Source organism: Triticum dicoccoides, chromosome 7A, assembly GCF_002162155.2.
Source record: "Triticum dicoccoides isolate Atlit2015 ecotype Zavitan chromosome 7A, WEW_v2.0, whole genome shotgun sequence".
NCBI lineage: Eukaryota > Viridiplantae > Streptophyta > Magnoliopsida > Poales > Poaceae > Triticum > Triticum dicoccoides.
The window spans coordinates 656,845,959-656,861,131 of record NC_041392.1 but is presented as its reverse complement, the minus strand read 5'-3'; the positions used below and the strand labels follow the sequence as shown (position 1 = coordinate 656,861,131).

Below are 15,173 nucleotides of genomic sequence, written 5' to 3'. Positions count from 1 at the left end.
CCTTGCGGATTACAACATCCAGAAGGAATCCACCCTCCACCTTGTCCTCCGCCTTCGTGGTGGCATGCAAATCTTTGTCAAGACCCTCACTGGCAAGACCATCACCCTGGAGGTTGAGTCCTCAGACACCATTGACAATGTGAAGGCCAAGATCCAGGACAAGGAGGGCATTCCCCCGGACCAGCAGCGTCTCATCTTCGCCGGCAAGCAGCTTGAGGATGGCCGCACCCTTGCGGACTACAACATCCAGAAGGAGTCCACCCTTCACTTGGTGCTCCGTCTGCGTGGTGGCCAGTAAGCTCCTGGCGATGGAGCTCTGCTTCTGTCTTCGGTGTCCTTCAATGGAGTCTCGTCTTGTGCCTATCATTGCCTGATTTGTCTTTGTTTCTGTACCGTACTGTGATGCAGTGTCATCGTTTGTATCTTAGAACTTCTGCTCGTGTGCAGCAGCTTTGGTGAACTATGAATAAGTGAGCCCTAAATTCGATCCATGATCCATGATGTTTGCTGTTGTGTTGTACTGTGGTTTCTTCCGATCTTTCTTAGCATTTTACCCACATATTTTCTAATTGCTCACTGGTAAAAATTGATTACCTCTATGCTCTATCCTTCTGATATGTGTGTACTTCTGTAGAATCCATTTGATACTTAAATTTTCTTTGAAGATACGTGGAGTCCTGTGTGCTGCACAGTCGTGTTCATACGGCTGGTCTTCTTGTGTTGGCCGCATGCTGAGCCGTGCGGCTCTCTTCAGATGTCCTCATCCACTCATCTTCCGCAGCCCATGGTATAACGCCCTCTCGTGGAAGCGCTGTTGTTGCAGAGTGCCGTGTCCGACAACCTTCAGCCAAAGACGTTGCTGCTGTAGTGAACATGTGGTGCTGCAACTTGGGGCGTCCGGTGCTGTGAGGGCAGATGTTCGCAGTCGTTGTTGTGTCATCACAGGTGTTCTGGAGTTGCCCTACGGACACGAGTTGAAGTTTCAACAAGATTCTTGTTACAATTGCAACAAGTCAAACAGAGAATAGGATCGCAAGACCAGACTGCTCGTGACCCGGTGCTGATCTTTTCCGATGATCAGCCAGCCGATGCGTAGGCCGCGCTAAAAAGATAATGTTCACATGATAGTTCCGTTGTTGTCTGAAGTTCCAAGTATTGGTGTGTAGTATTTCGGACAATGTAATTTTTCACAAAGTGCAAAACTTCCAAGGTACATCATATTTATGAAAAAAATCAGGGCTATGCAAACGTGTAAAACTTGCATTGCACAACCCATATGTCACTGTTAACTATATATCCCTGATCTACCACATTTGCTACCTCTCTCTTGATGCACCATCGCTCCCTCTCTACTGATACCTTCCATTCCTGTCGGGGGTTGGGTGCGACATATGCCAAATGATGGCTTATCATGGTGGGAGCGAGTAGAACGTCGCCGGTGCCTGGAAACGGGATAAGCGAAGGCATGCACGCCGGCGAATCTTACCCAGCTTCAGGGCTCTCCGTGGAGATAACACCCCTACTGCCGCTCTGCGGGGTCTCCGCATGATCACTATGGCAAAAGTGTGTACACGGTTGCTCCTTGAGCTGTTTCCTGGAGGTAGGAGAAGGCAAGACTAGCTTTCTCCTTCCTATATGATCTGGTCTAGTGCTAATGGATTCGAACCCTTTGCATGGGTGCCCTGGGGGTTTATATAGGCCTACCCCCAGGGGTACAATGGTAATCCGGCCGGACGCGGGCCCAGCCGTCAGTCTCTCTGGCCGCCGTCTTATCCGCCGACTCCTGGGGCCCGCCGACTGGTGGGCCCCGCTGACCGGCTCGGTACAGAGCCGACAGGCCGCGTCCGCCGCGGGCGGGTCTTGCCGGCTGCAGATTACTGTAGCCGTGCTTCTAATGACGCGGGCTCGGTCATGGGGTCATGGCAACAGCTCCGCCGTCTGGCGGGCGATCACTGTTGCCACTCCCTGTCGCGTCTGGTTAATGGCGCATGGGGCCCGTGGGAGGGGCTGGCCGACTCCTGGGGGCCGACTGGTGGCGCTCTCGCCGTCTTCTGTACGCCCGCCGACTAGTGGGACCCGTCGTCCCTGGGTCGTACCGGCAGACCGTCGTGGGCACAGGACTCCGCCCACTGGGGTTGACGTCAGGGCCGACATGGCAACAGTGCTGCGCCGGGCGGAGATCTCCGCGGGTACGGCGTACTGTGGCCACGCCTGCCCTTGGAAAAGGACGGGAATGGACCTTACTGTGGCCACTCCCCGTCCCGTCCCTCTTTATGAGGGCATGGGGGTTGTTGGCGTCGCGGGCCGACTCCCCATGGCCGGCTTCTCTGGAAGTCGCCAGTTAGGAGTCGGCTCATCCTGAAGTCGTCCCCGGGACTCGGCCGCGAGTGGGTAGTCGGCTGCCTCGCCGCCGACTCTCAGAAGGCGGCTCTTCGTCCTGGGGTCTTGAGGGGCGTAGCCTGCCCCGATGTCTTGAAAGGTTCTGGGCCTGGGTTAGCCTACCCGTGGCCCATTGCTCCGACAATTCCTATCTAGTGGCTGGTTGACGAGATAGTGAGTGAAAAAGACAAAAGTGGCTGGTTGACGAGATAGTGAGTGAAAAAGACAAAAGTGGCTGGTTGACGAGATAGTGAGTGAAAAAGACAAAAGGAAGATGAATTAATCAACCAATGCTTGTTAATATCTGAGGAAGATGTTGGGAACACTAGGAAGGTAAGAGAGGCTGTATAAATATGCATATTTGTGATAAAGGTGAGACATTTGATGGCATGGAGAATTTGAGACCACAGATCACGTGCAATGTTAGGTACAAAGAGTTAATCGTGTTGAAGGTTAAAAATAATAAGAGTTAAAATTACACATGTGTATATATCCATGTTGTAAGGAGACGAGGACCCAATATGATTCATGAAGGAAATATGCCCTAGAGGCAATAATAAAGTTATTATTTATTTCCTTATTTTATGATAAATGTTTATTATTCATGTGAGAATTGTATTAACCGGAAACATAATACATGTGTGAATACATAGACAAACATAGTGTCACTAGTGTGCCTCTACTTGACTAGCTCATTGATCAAAGATGGTTAAGTTTCCTAAACCATAGACATGAGTTGTCATTTGATCAATAGGATCACATCATTAGGAGAATGATGTCATTGACTTGACCCATTCCGTTATCTTAGCACTTGATCGTTTTTGTTTACTGCTATTGCTTTCTTCATGACTTATACATGTTCTTATGACTACGAGATTATGCAACTCCCGAATACCAGAGGAACACTTTGTGTGCTATCAAACGTCACGACGTAACTGAGTGATTATAAAGGTGCTCTACAAGTGTCTTCGATGGTACTTGTTGAGTTGGCATAGATCAAGATTAGGATTTGTCACTCCGATTGTCGGAGAGGTATCTCTGGGCCCTCTCGCTATTACACATCACTATAAGCCTTGCAAGCAATACAACTAATGAGTTAGTTGCGGGATAGTGCATTACGGAACGAGTAAAGAGACTTGCCGGTAATGAGATTGAACTAGGTATTGGGATATCGACGATCGAATCTCGGGCAAGTAACATACCGATGACAAAGAGAACAACGTATACTGTTATGCGGTTTGACCGATAAAGATCTTAGTAGAATATGTAGGAACCAATATGAGCATCCAGGTTCCGCTATTGGTTATTGACCGGAGACATGTCTCGGTCATGTCTACATAGTTCTCGAACCCGTAGGGTCCGCACGCTTAAAGTTCTGTGACGATCGGTTTTATGAGTTTATATGTTTTGATGTACCGAAGGTAGTTTGGAGTCCCGGATATGATCACGGACATGACGAGGAGTCTCGAAATGGTCGAGACATAAAGATTGATATATTGGAAGCCTACATTTGGACATCGAAAGAGCTCCGGGTAAAATCGGGATTTTACCGGAGTACCAGAGGGGTTACCGGACCCCCCGGGGGCTAATGGGCCTTGTTGGGCCATAAGGGAAAGAGAGAGGGGCCGGCCTAGGGCAGGCAGCGCGCCCCCTCCCTCTGGTATGAATTGGACTAGGGGGGGAGGGCAACCCCCTTTCTTTCTCTTTCTTCCCCTTCCTTTCCCCCTCCTAGTAGGAGTAGGAAAGGAAGGAATCCTACTCCTACTAGGAGGAGGATTCCTCCTCCTGGCGCACCAACAAGGGCCGTCTGGCCTCCCCCTTGCTCCTTTATATACAGGGGCAGGGGGGCACCTCTAGACACACAAGTTGATCACAAAGATCTCTCCCAGCCGTGTGCGGTGCCCCCTCCATCATAATTCACCTCGGTCATACTATATCGGTGTTTAGGCGAAGCCCTGCTGCGGTAGCTTCATTAATATCGTCACCACGCCGTCGTGCTGACGAAACTATTCCCCAAGCTCTACTGGATCGTGAGTTCGTGGGACGTCACCGAGCTGAATGTGTGCTGAACGCGGAGGTGCCGTACATTCAGTACTGAGGATCGGTCGATCGTGAAGACGTACGACTACATCAACCGCGTTGTCATAACGCTTCCGCTTAACGGTCTACAAGGGTACGTGGACGACACTCTCCCCTCTCGTTGCTATGCATCACCATGATCCTGCGTGTGCATAGGAATTTTTTTGAAATTACTACGTCCCCCAACAGTGTCATCCGAGCCTGGTTTTATGCATAGATGTTATATGCACGAGTAGAACACAAGTGAGTTGTGGGCGATACAAGTCATACTGCTTACCAGCATATCATACTTTGGTTCGGCGGTATTGTTGGATGAAGCGGCCCGGACCGACATTACGCGTACGCTTACGCGAGACTGGTTCTACCGACGTGCTTTGTACATAGGTGGCTGGCGGGTGTCAGTTTCTCCAACTTTAGTTGAACCAAGTGTGGCTACGCCCAGTCCTTAAGAAGGTTAAAACATCACTAACTTGACGAACCATCATTGTGGTTTTGATGCGTAGGTAAGTACGGTTCTTGCTCAGCCCGTAGTAGCCACGTAAAACTTGCAACAACAAAATAGAGGACGTCTAACTTGTTTTTGTAGGGCATGTTGTGATGTGTGATACGTCTCCAACGTATCTATAATTTTTGATTGTTCCATGCTAGATTATATTCTGTTTTAGACATTATTTAGCTTTATTATACACTTTTATATTATTTTTGGGACTAACCTATTAACCGGAGGCCCGGCCTAGAGTTGCTGTTTTTTGCCTATTTCAGAGTTTCGCAGAAAAAGAATATCAAACAGAGTCCAAGCGGAATGAAACCTTCGGGAACATGATTTTTGGAACGAACGGGATCCAGAGGACTTGGACCCTACGTCAAGAAAGCAACCAGGAAGGCACGAAGTAGGGGGCGCGCCTACCCCCCAGGCGCACCCTCCACCCTCGTGGGGCCCACGTTGCTCCACCGACGTACTTCTTCCTCCTATATATACCTACGTACCCCCAAACTACCAGATACGGAGCCAAAACCCTAATTCCACTGCCGCAATCTTATGTACCCGTGAGATCCCATCTTGGGGCCTTTTCCGGAGCTCCGCCGGAGGGGGCATCGATCACGGAGGGCTTCTACATCAACACCATAGCCTCTCCAATGATGTGTGAGTAGTTTACCTTAGACCTTCGGGTCCATAGTTATTAGCTAGATGGCTTCTTCTCTCTTTTTGGATCTCAATACAATGTTCTCCCCCTCTCTTGTGGAGATCTATTCGATGTAATCTTCTTTTGTGGTGTGTTTGTTGAGATCGATGAATTGTGGGTTTATGATCAAGTTTATATATGAACAATATTTGTATCTTCTCTGAATTCTTTTATGTATGATTGGTTATCTTTGCAAGTCTCTTCGAATTATCAGTTTGGTTAGACCTACTAGATTGATCTTTCTTGCAATGGGAGAAGTGCTTAGCTTTGGGTTCAATCTTGCGGTGTCCTTTCCCAGTGACAGTAGGGGCAGCAAGGCACGTATTGTATTGTTCCCATTGAGGATAACAAGATGGGGTTTATATCATATTGCATGAGTTTATCCCTCTACATCATGTCATCTTGCTTAAAGCATTACTCTGTTCTTTTGAACTTAATACTCTAGATGCATGCTGGATAGCGGTCGATGTGTGGAGTAATAGTAGTAGATGCAGGCAGGAGTCGGTCTACTTGTCTCGGACGTGATTCCTATATACATGATCATACCTAGATATTCTCATAACTATGCTCAATTCTGTCAATTGCTCAACAGTAATTTGTTTACCCACCGTAATACTTATGCTCTCGAGAGAAGCCACTAGTGAAACCTATGGCCCCGGGTCTATTTTCTATCATATTAATCTTCCATCAACAAGCTATTTCTTTTGCCATTTTTATTTTGCTTTATTTACTTTGCATCTTTATCATAAAAATACCAAAAATATTATCTTATCATATCTATGAGATCTCACTTTTGTAAGTGACCTTGAAGGGATTGACAACCCCTTTATTGCATTGGTTGCGAGGATTTTATTTTTATGTGTAGGTGCGAGGGACTCGTGCGTGTCCTCCTACTGGATTGATACCTTGGTTCTCAAAAACTAAGGAAAATACTTACGCTACTTTGCTGCATCACCCTTTCCTCTTCAAGGGAAAACCAACGCAGTGCTCAAGAGGTAGCAAGAAGAATTTTTGGCGCCGTTGCCGGGGAGTCTATGCAAAAGTCAACATACCAAGTACCCATCACAAACCCTTATCTCCCGCATTACATTATTTGCCATTTGCCTCTCGTTTTCCTCTCCCCCACTTCACCCTTGCCGTTTTATTTGCCCTCTCTCTTCTTCCTCCTTCTCTTTCCCTATCTGCCTCTTTTTGCTCGCTTCTTGTTTGCTCGTGTGTTGGATTGCTTGCTTGTCGTTATGGCCAGTCCCTTATCCGCTCCTTTGTCTCCCGAGTTTGAGGTTCTTCACTTCAAACAAAGACAAGGAGAAAACTTAAAAGATGTTTGGTTTAGGATGATGGAATCTTATCGTAATTGCACCCTAGAAGTAATTTTTAGAATTTTGCTTCGCAGTTTTTATGTTGGACTAAATATGTCTCATAGACAACTCTTGGACTGCGTTGCCAAAGGAAATTTTATCGATATTGATCCCAGTATTGCGCATGAAATTATAGAGGGGATAGTGGGAACACTACCTCAACAAAAGGGGCCTCATCATACCCAGGAAGAAACCCAAGTTTTTGAGAAAATTTGTGAAGTAACGAAAATATTACAAAAATCTCTTGAACCTCTTAAGATTGTTAGCGGGAATCTTCACCGCATGAATATGTTTATCACTCTTTGTAATAAGCGGTTGGACTCTTTAGATCTAAAAATCTCCTAATATGAAGGGAAATGTAAAGAACCTCCTGGATTCGAGCATGACTCCGCTAATAAAAGATGGCAATACCTAGATCTATCTTTGCTTTTATGCCTAGCTAGGGGCGTTAAACGATAGCGCTTGTTGGGAGGCAACCCAATTTTATTTTTATTCCTTGACTTTTGCTCCTGTTTAGTAATAAATAATTTATCTAGCCTCTGTTTTGGTGGTGTTTTTTGTGTTTAATTAGTGTTTTTGCCAAGTAGAACCGTTGGGAAGACTTGGGGAAAGTCTTTTTAATCTTGCTGTAAAAAACAGAAACTTTAGCGCTCACTAGAATTGCTGCCATTTTTATTTAGAAAGTGATATTTAGTTAATTATTTTTGAAGATGATTAATAGATAAATTCCTCACGTCCATAAATTTATTTTAGAATTTTTGGGGTTCTAGAAGTTTGCGTTAGCTACATATTACTACAGACTGTTCTGTTTTTGACAGATTCTGTTTTTCATGTGTTGTTTGCTTATTTTGATGAAACTATGGCTAGTAAAATAGTTTATAAACCATAGAGAATTTGGAATACAGTAGGTTTAACACAAATATAAATAAAGAATGAGTTCATTACAGTACCTTGAAGTGGTGTTTTGTTTTCTTTCGCTAACGGAGCTCACGAGATTTTCTATTTTGAGTTTTGTGTTGTGAAGTTTTCAAGTTTTGGGTAAAAGATTTGATGGATTATGGAACAAGGAGTGGCAAGAGCCTAAGCTTGGGGATGCCCATGGCACCCCAAGATAATCTAAGGACACCTAAAATCCAAAGCTTGTGGATGCCCCGGAAGGCATCCCCTCTTTCGTCTACTTCCATCGGTAACTTTACTTGGAGCTATATTTTTATTCACCACATGATATGTGTTTTTCTTGGAGCGTCTTGTATTATTTTAGTATTTATTTGTTAGTTTGCCACAATCATCTTTGCTGTACACACCTTTTTAGAGAAACACACATGATTTGAAAATTATTAGAATACTCTATGTGCTTCACTTATATCTTTTGAGTTATATAGTTTTTGCTCTAGTACTTCACTTATATCTTTTAGAGCACGGTGGTGGATTTGTCTTATAGAAACTATTATTCTCTCATGCTTCACTTATATTATTTTGAGAGTCTTAAAAAGCATGGTAATTTACTTAAACTGGGGAAAATTAATCCTAATATGCTAGGCATTCAAGATTAGTAAAAAATAATTTCTTATGAGTGTGCTGAATACTAAGAGAAGTTTGATACTTGATAATTGTTTTGAGATATGGAGATGGTGATATTAGAGTCATGCTAGTTGAGTAGTTGTGAATTTGAGAAATACTTGTGTTGAAGTTTATGATTCCCGTAGCATGCACGTATGGTGAACCATTATGTGAAGAAGTCGGAGCATGATTTATTTATTGATTGTCTTCCTTATGAGTGGCGGTCGGGGACAAGCGATGGTCTTCTCCTACCAATCTATCCCCCTAGGAGCATGCGCGTAATACTTTGTTTCGATAACTAATAGATTTTTGCAATAAATATGTGAGTTCTTTATGACTAATGTTGAGTCCATGGATTATACACACTCTCACCCTTCCACCATTGCTAGCCTCTCTAATACCGCGCACCTTTCGCCGGCATCATACACCCACCATATACCTTCCTCAAAACAGCCACCATACCTACCTATCATGGCATTTCCATAGCCATACCGAGATATATTGCCATGCAACTTTCCACTATTCCGTTTACTATGACACGCTCCATCATTGTCATATTGCTTTGCATGATCATGTAGTTGACATTGTATTTGTGGCAAAGCCACCATTCATAATTCTTTCATACATGTCACTCATGCATCATTGCACATCCCGGTACACCGACGGAGGCATTCACATAGAGTCATATTTTGTTCTAAGTATTGAGTTGTAATTGTTGAGTTGTAAGTAAATAAAAGTGCGATGGTCATCATTTTTAGAGCATTGTCCCAAGTGAGGAAAGGATGATGGAGACTATGATTCCCCCACAAGTCGGGATGAGACTCCAGACTAAATAAAAAAGGGGGAGGCCATAAAAAAAGGCCCAAAAAATGAGAGAAAAAGAGAGAAGGGACAATGCTACTATCCTTTTACCACACTTGTGCTTCAAAGTAGCACCATGTTCTTCATATAGAGAGTCTCTTGAGTTATCACTTTCATATACTAGTGGGAATTTTTTTCATTATAGAACTTGGCTTGTATATTCCAATGATGGGCTTCCTCAAAATGCCCTAGGTCCTCGTGAGCAAGCGAGTTGGATGCACACACTTAGTTCCTTTTGTTGAGCTTTCATATACTTATAGCTCTAGTGCATCCATTGCATGGCAATCCCTACTCACTCACATTGATATCTATTAATGGGCATCTCCATAACACGTTGATACGCCTAGTTGATGTGAGACTATCTTCTCCCTTTTTGTCTTCTCCACAACCACCATTCTATTCCACATATAGTGCTATGTCCATGTCTCACGCTCATGTATTGCGTGAAGATTGAAAAAGTTTGAGAACACCAAAAGTAAGAAACAATTGCTTGGCTTGTCATCAGGGTTGTGCATGATTTAAATACTTTGTGTGGTGAATATAGAGCATAGCCAGACTATATGATTTTGTAGGGATAACTTTCTTTGGCCAAGTTATTTTGAGAAGACACAATTGCTTAGTTAGTATGCTTGAAGTATTATTATTTCTATGTCAATATTAAACTTTTGTCTTGAATCTTTCGGATCTGAATATTCATACCACAATTAAGAGAATTACAATTAAATTATGCCAAGTAGCATTCCACATCAAAAATTATGTTTTTATCATTTATCTACTCGAGGACGAGCAGGAATTAAGCTTGGGGATGCTTGATACGTCTCCAACGTATCTATAATTTTTGATTGTTCCATGCTAGATTATATTCTGTTTTAGACATTATTTAGCTTTATTATACACTTTTATATTATTTTTGGGACTAACCTATTAACCGGAGGCCCGGCCTAGAGTTGCTGTTTTTTGCCTATTTCAGAGTTTCGCAGAAAAAGAATATCAAACAGAGTCCAAGCGGAATGAAACCTTCGGGAACATGATTTTTGGAACGAACGGGATCCAGAGGACTTGGACCCTACGTCAAGAAAGCAACCAGGAAGGCACGAAGTAGGGGGCGCGCCTACCCCCCAGGCGCGCCCTCCACCCTCGTGGGGCCCACGTTGCTCCACCGACGTACTTCTTCCTCCTATATATACCTACGTACCCCCAAACTACCAGATACGGAGCCAAAACCCTAATTCCACTGCCGCAATCTTATGTACCCGTGAGATCCCATCTTGGGGCCTTTTCCGGAGCTCCGCCGGAGGGGGCATCGATCACGGAGGGCTTCTACATCAACACCATAGCCTCTCCAATGATGTGTGAGTAGTTTACCTTAGACCTTCGGGTCCATAGTTATTAGCTAGATGGCTTCTTCTCTCTTTTTGGATCTCAATACAATGTTCTCCCCCTCTCTTGTGGAGATCTATTCGATGTAATCTTCTTTTGTGGTGTGTTTGTTGAGATCGATGAATTGTGGGTTTATGATCAAGTTTATATATGAACAATATTTGTATCTTCTCTGAATTCTTTTATGTATGATTGGTTATCTTTGCAAGTCTCTTCGAATTATCAGTTTGGTTAGACCTACTAGATTGATCTTTCTTGCAATGGGAGAAGTGCTTAGCTTTGGGTTCAATCTTGCGGTGTCCTTTCCCAGTGACAGTAGGGGCAGCAAGGCACGTATTGTATTGTTGCCTTCGAGGATAATAAGATGGTGTTTATATCATATTGCATGAGTTTATCCCTCTACATCATGTCATCTTGCTTAAAGCGTTACTCTGTTCTTTTGAACTTAATACTCTAGATGCATGCTGGATAGCGGTCGATGTGTGGAGTAATAGTAGTAGATGCAGGCAGGAGTCGGTCTACTTGTCTCAGATGTGATGCCTATATACATGATCATACCTAGATATTCTCATAACTATGCTCAATTCTGTCAATTGCTCAACAGTAATTTGTTTACTCACCGTAATACTTATGTTCTCGAGAGAAGGCACTAGTGAAACCTATGGCCCCGGGTCTCTTTTCTATCATATTAATCTTCCATCAACAAGCTATTTCTTGTAGCGACCCGACCTCAAACGGTCAAGTCTCTGTGCTTCAGTGTCATCCCTGGATCGGTAATACTAACACACACAGTACTCGAGGATTTATAACAGAGTAGCAATCACACACTTATTACATCGAATGTCTCAAAAGAGAACTTATTACAATAAATACGGCTTAAGGCCATCTAATACGATAACAGCGGAAGGCTTGGAAGATAAGTGAGTCCATCAACTCCAACGGCATAGCTGAGCTGCACGGCAACGGCCTAACGTACCTTACTCCCCGTCTGAAAAGTCTGCAACATAATACGTTGCAGCCCGAAAACGGGTCGGCACATGGAATATGCTGGAATAATAACACAATAGAGCAAGAACAGAATAATGCTATCACTACATACATATTTGGCTGGTGGAAAGCTCTATGGTTATAGTTTTTGCGAAAAGCCAATTTTTTCCTACAACAAAGGAATAAATTTTATTTAACTATCATGGTAGTTGAAACATCATTGAGAAGGTTCCTCCAACTCAATCCCAATTAAAGTGGTTAACAACCCAACAATATTATTTGATAGTGATGTGATACTTATGATACTCCAAGTACTAGATACTCAAGATGTCCGTAACCGGGGACACGACTAACCATTATTAGTTTATACACTGCAAAGGTTTGCACACTTTTCCCCACAAGACCCGATCTCCTCCGTTGGATTTCTCGCACTACATGGTGTTTCAGAAACGGATGACCGAGACACAGTATTTCAAAAGCATTAACTCCTTACTCCGGGCAGACCATACCAACCTACATCTGTCTACCTGCTGATCCACCTCTTCGAGAGCTTCACGCAACTTACTCAACTATGCTAGAGCCCATAATAGCTTGTGGCTGCACACGGAAGTTTCTAGCATGAAAATATCTCAGTTCCCTTTGAGCCTGGGTGGCGGACCATAGGATTATCACACGGGTACTCCGGGATATCCTAGGACAACACTGGGTTCTCCAGGTGCCCAACAAACAATCCACCCATATGTGTATTCAAGTTGCCACCTTAAGTTGAACCATTAATTAACAATCTCACATCTGTCATGGATTTCACTCACCCAAACCACGTCTACGAACATAGCATAGCAATATAATAAATACGTAGAAGTAACTCCCAGGGTTTGAATATAACAGGGCAATAGGTTCTACCTCATCAACTACTTCCCAACCCACATGTTAATCACATCCTAATCATGCAATGTTTGAGGATTGGAACTAATGCATAAAAACTAGGTGATAAAGGGGTATGATCAAAGTGTTACTTGTCTTGCTGATGATCCGCAAAACCTAGGGACTCGTAGTAGCACGCTTCGCACTCAGGGTGTTCTATCGCAAACAAACAATAGCATACATAAGCAATCAAGCAAAGAAACACGGGTAAAACTCAAATAAGAAGATCTAACCAGAAAGTTCAACTTAAGAACTCCAGTTTGCAAAAAGAATCAAATCAAACGGAGCAACGAAACTCAAACTGCGAAAGAAACAAGATCCATTTACTAATCTGGACTAAGGTCAAATTTTACAGTACCAAAGTCTTGTTCAAGTTGATTAAACGGAAAGAGGGTTTTCGAGATGAAGATCTAGGCGCTTGAGTCGCCTGATTCCGACAAACGAGCGAAAAGATATACTGAAACGAAAATCGGATCAGAAATCGCGATCGGAAATAATCGTGGAAAAATCCGAGAAAAAGAAAACCGACAAACAGGCTAACGAATGAACGTTCGTTGTCTGGAACTAACGAGCGAAAGCCGTTCGTTAAAATGAACATACGGATGAACGTCCACTAAATAAAATAAACCGAGAAAAACCAGCGAACCGTTCTATAAAAAAAACTAGGGTTTTCTAACAAAAACCGAACCGGTTTTTCTTAAAAAACCGAACGGCGCTTATACCTCCGGCGAGGTCCGGCGAGGCGGGGCAGCGGCGGCGGGTGGCGCGGGGCGGCGTGGGGCAGCGGCGGCAGGCGGCGGCGGCACGCGGCGCAAGGCGGCGGGGCAGGCGGCTTGCAGTGGCGGCGGCGCAGCTTTGAGGCTCCAGGGGGCCCCGGGTCGGCTTATAAGAGGGGGGTGGCGGCTTGGGGAAGGGGGCGGGGTGACGGCGTGTCCGGGACGGACACGTCCTAGAGGCGGCGGCGGCGCTGCTCGGGATTCCTCTCCCGAGCCGGTGCGGGGAGGCGCGCGGCTGGGCCTCGGCCCAGTGCGGTCCGGCGGGAGTTTCTCTTTTTTTTTAAATAATTTCGCCGGAACTAAATAAATCATAGAAAATAAAATAAAAATCTAAAATGCCAAAAGAAATTTTCACCGTCTAAATAAAATATTTAGAACAAGATGAACATTTTCTTGGCCCTAAAATGCAACTTTGGAAAACGTACAATTTTTCTAATTCAAGTAAAATAGCAATATACTCCAGATAAAATCAAATATTTGATTTTAATATTTTTCCTCCAATATTTCATTTATTTTGGAGAAGTCATATTATCTCCTCTCATATATTTTAATATGAAATATTTTCGGAGAAAAATAATTAAAACCAAAATCCTCGTTTCAATATTTGATAAAATTCAAATATGAAAACAAAGAAATCCCCAACTCTCTCCGAGGGTCCTTGAGTTGTTTAGGTTTTCGAGGATCGAGAAACGAAATGCAATAAGATATGATATGCATGAATGATCTATGTATAACATTCCAAATTGAAAATTTGGGATGTTACATTTCTTTTGCCGTTTTTATTTTGCTTTATTTACTTTGCATCTTTATCATAAAAATACCAAAAATATTATCTTATCATATCTATCAGATCTCACTTTCGTAAGTGATCGTAAATGGATTGACAACCCCTTTATTGCGTTGGTTGTGAGGATTTTATTTGTTTGTGTAGGTGCGAGGGACTCGTGTGTGGCCTCCTACTGGATTTATACCTTGGTTCTCAAAAACTAAGGGAAATACTTACGCTACTTTGCTGCATCACCCTTTCCTCTTCAAGGGAAAACAAACGCAGTGCTGAAGAGGTAGCAATGTGATATGGTCAAGACATGATGCTATATTTATTGTATGAGATGATCATGTTTTGTAACGGAGTTATCGGCAACTGGCAGGAGCCATATGGTTGTCGCTTTATTGTATGCAATGCAATCGTCCTGTAATTGCTTTACTTTATCACTAAGCGGTAACGATAGTCGTAGAAGCAATAGTTGGCGAGACGACAACGATGCTACGATGGAGATCAAGGTGTCGCGCCCGTGATGATGGTGATCATGACGGTGCTTCAGAGATGGAGATCACAAGCACAAGATGATGATGGCCATATCATATCGCTTGTATTGATTGAATGTGATGTTTATCCTTTATGCATCTTATTCTACTTTGTTTGACGGTAGCATTATAAGATGATCTCTCACTAAATTTCAAGATAAAAGTTTTCTCCCTGAGTATGCACCATTGCCAAAGTTCGTGATACGTCTCCAACGTATCTACAATTTTTTATTGCCCCATGCTATATTATCTACTGTTTTGGACATTATTGGGCTTTATTATCCACTTTTATATTATTTTTGGGACTAACCTATTAACCGGAGGCCCAACCCAGAATTGCTGTTTTTTTTGCCTGTTTTAGGGTTTCGAGGAAAAGGAAT

At 43.6% G+C, this 15,173-nt stretch overlaps 1 protein-coding gene across 1 annotated transcript in view; it reads left to right on the top strand.

Annotated features, from left to right (window-relative positions):
* Nucleotides 1–520, top strand: part of LOC119333812 (polyubiquitin) — a 3,069-nt gene extending 2,549 nt beyond the window's left edge. Inside the window, exon 3 of the mRNA XM_037606574.1 lies at nucleotides 2–520. Coding sequence (XP_037462471.1) covers nucleotides 2–298 — 297 coding nt within the window. The 3' untranslated portion in view covers nucleotides 299–520. The remainder of the gene's footprint in view (nucleotide 1) is intronic.
* The last annotated feature ends 14,653 nt before the right edge of the window (nucleotides 521–15,173 follow it).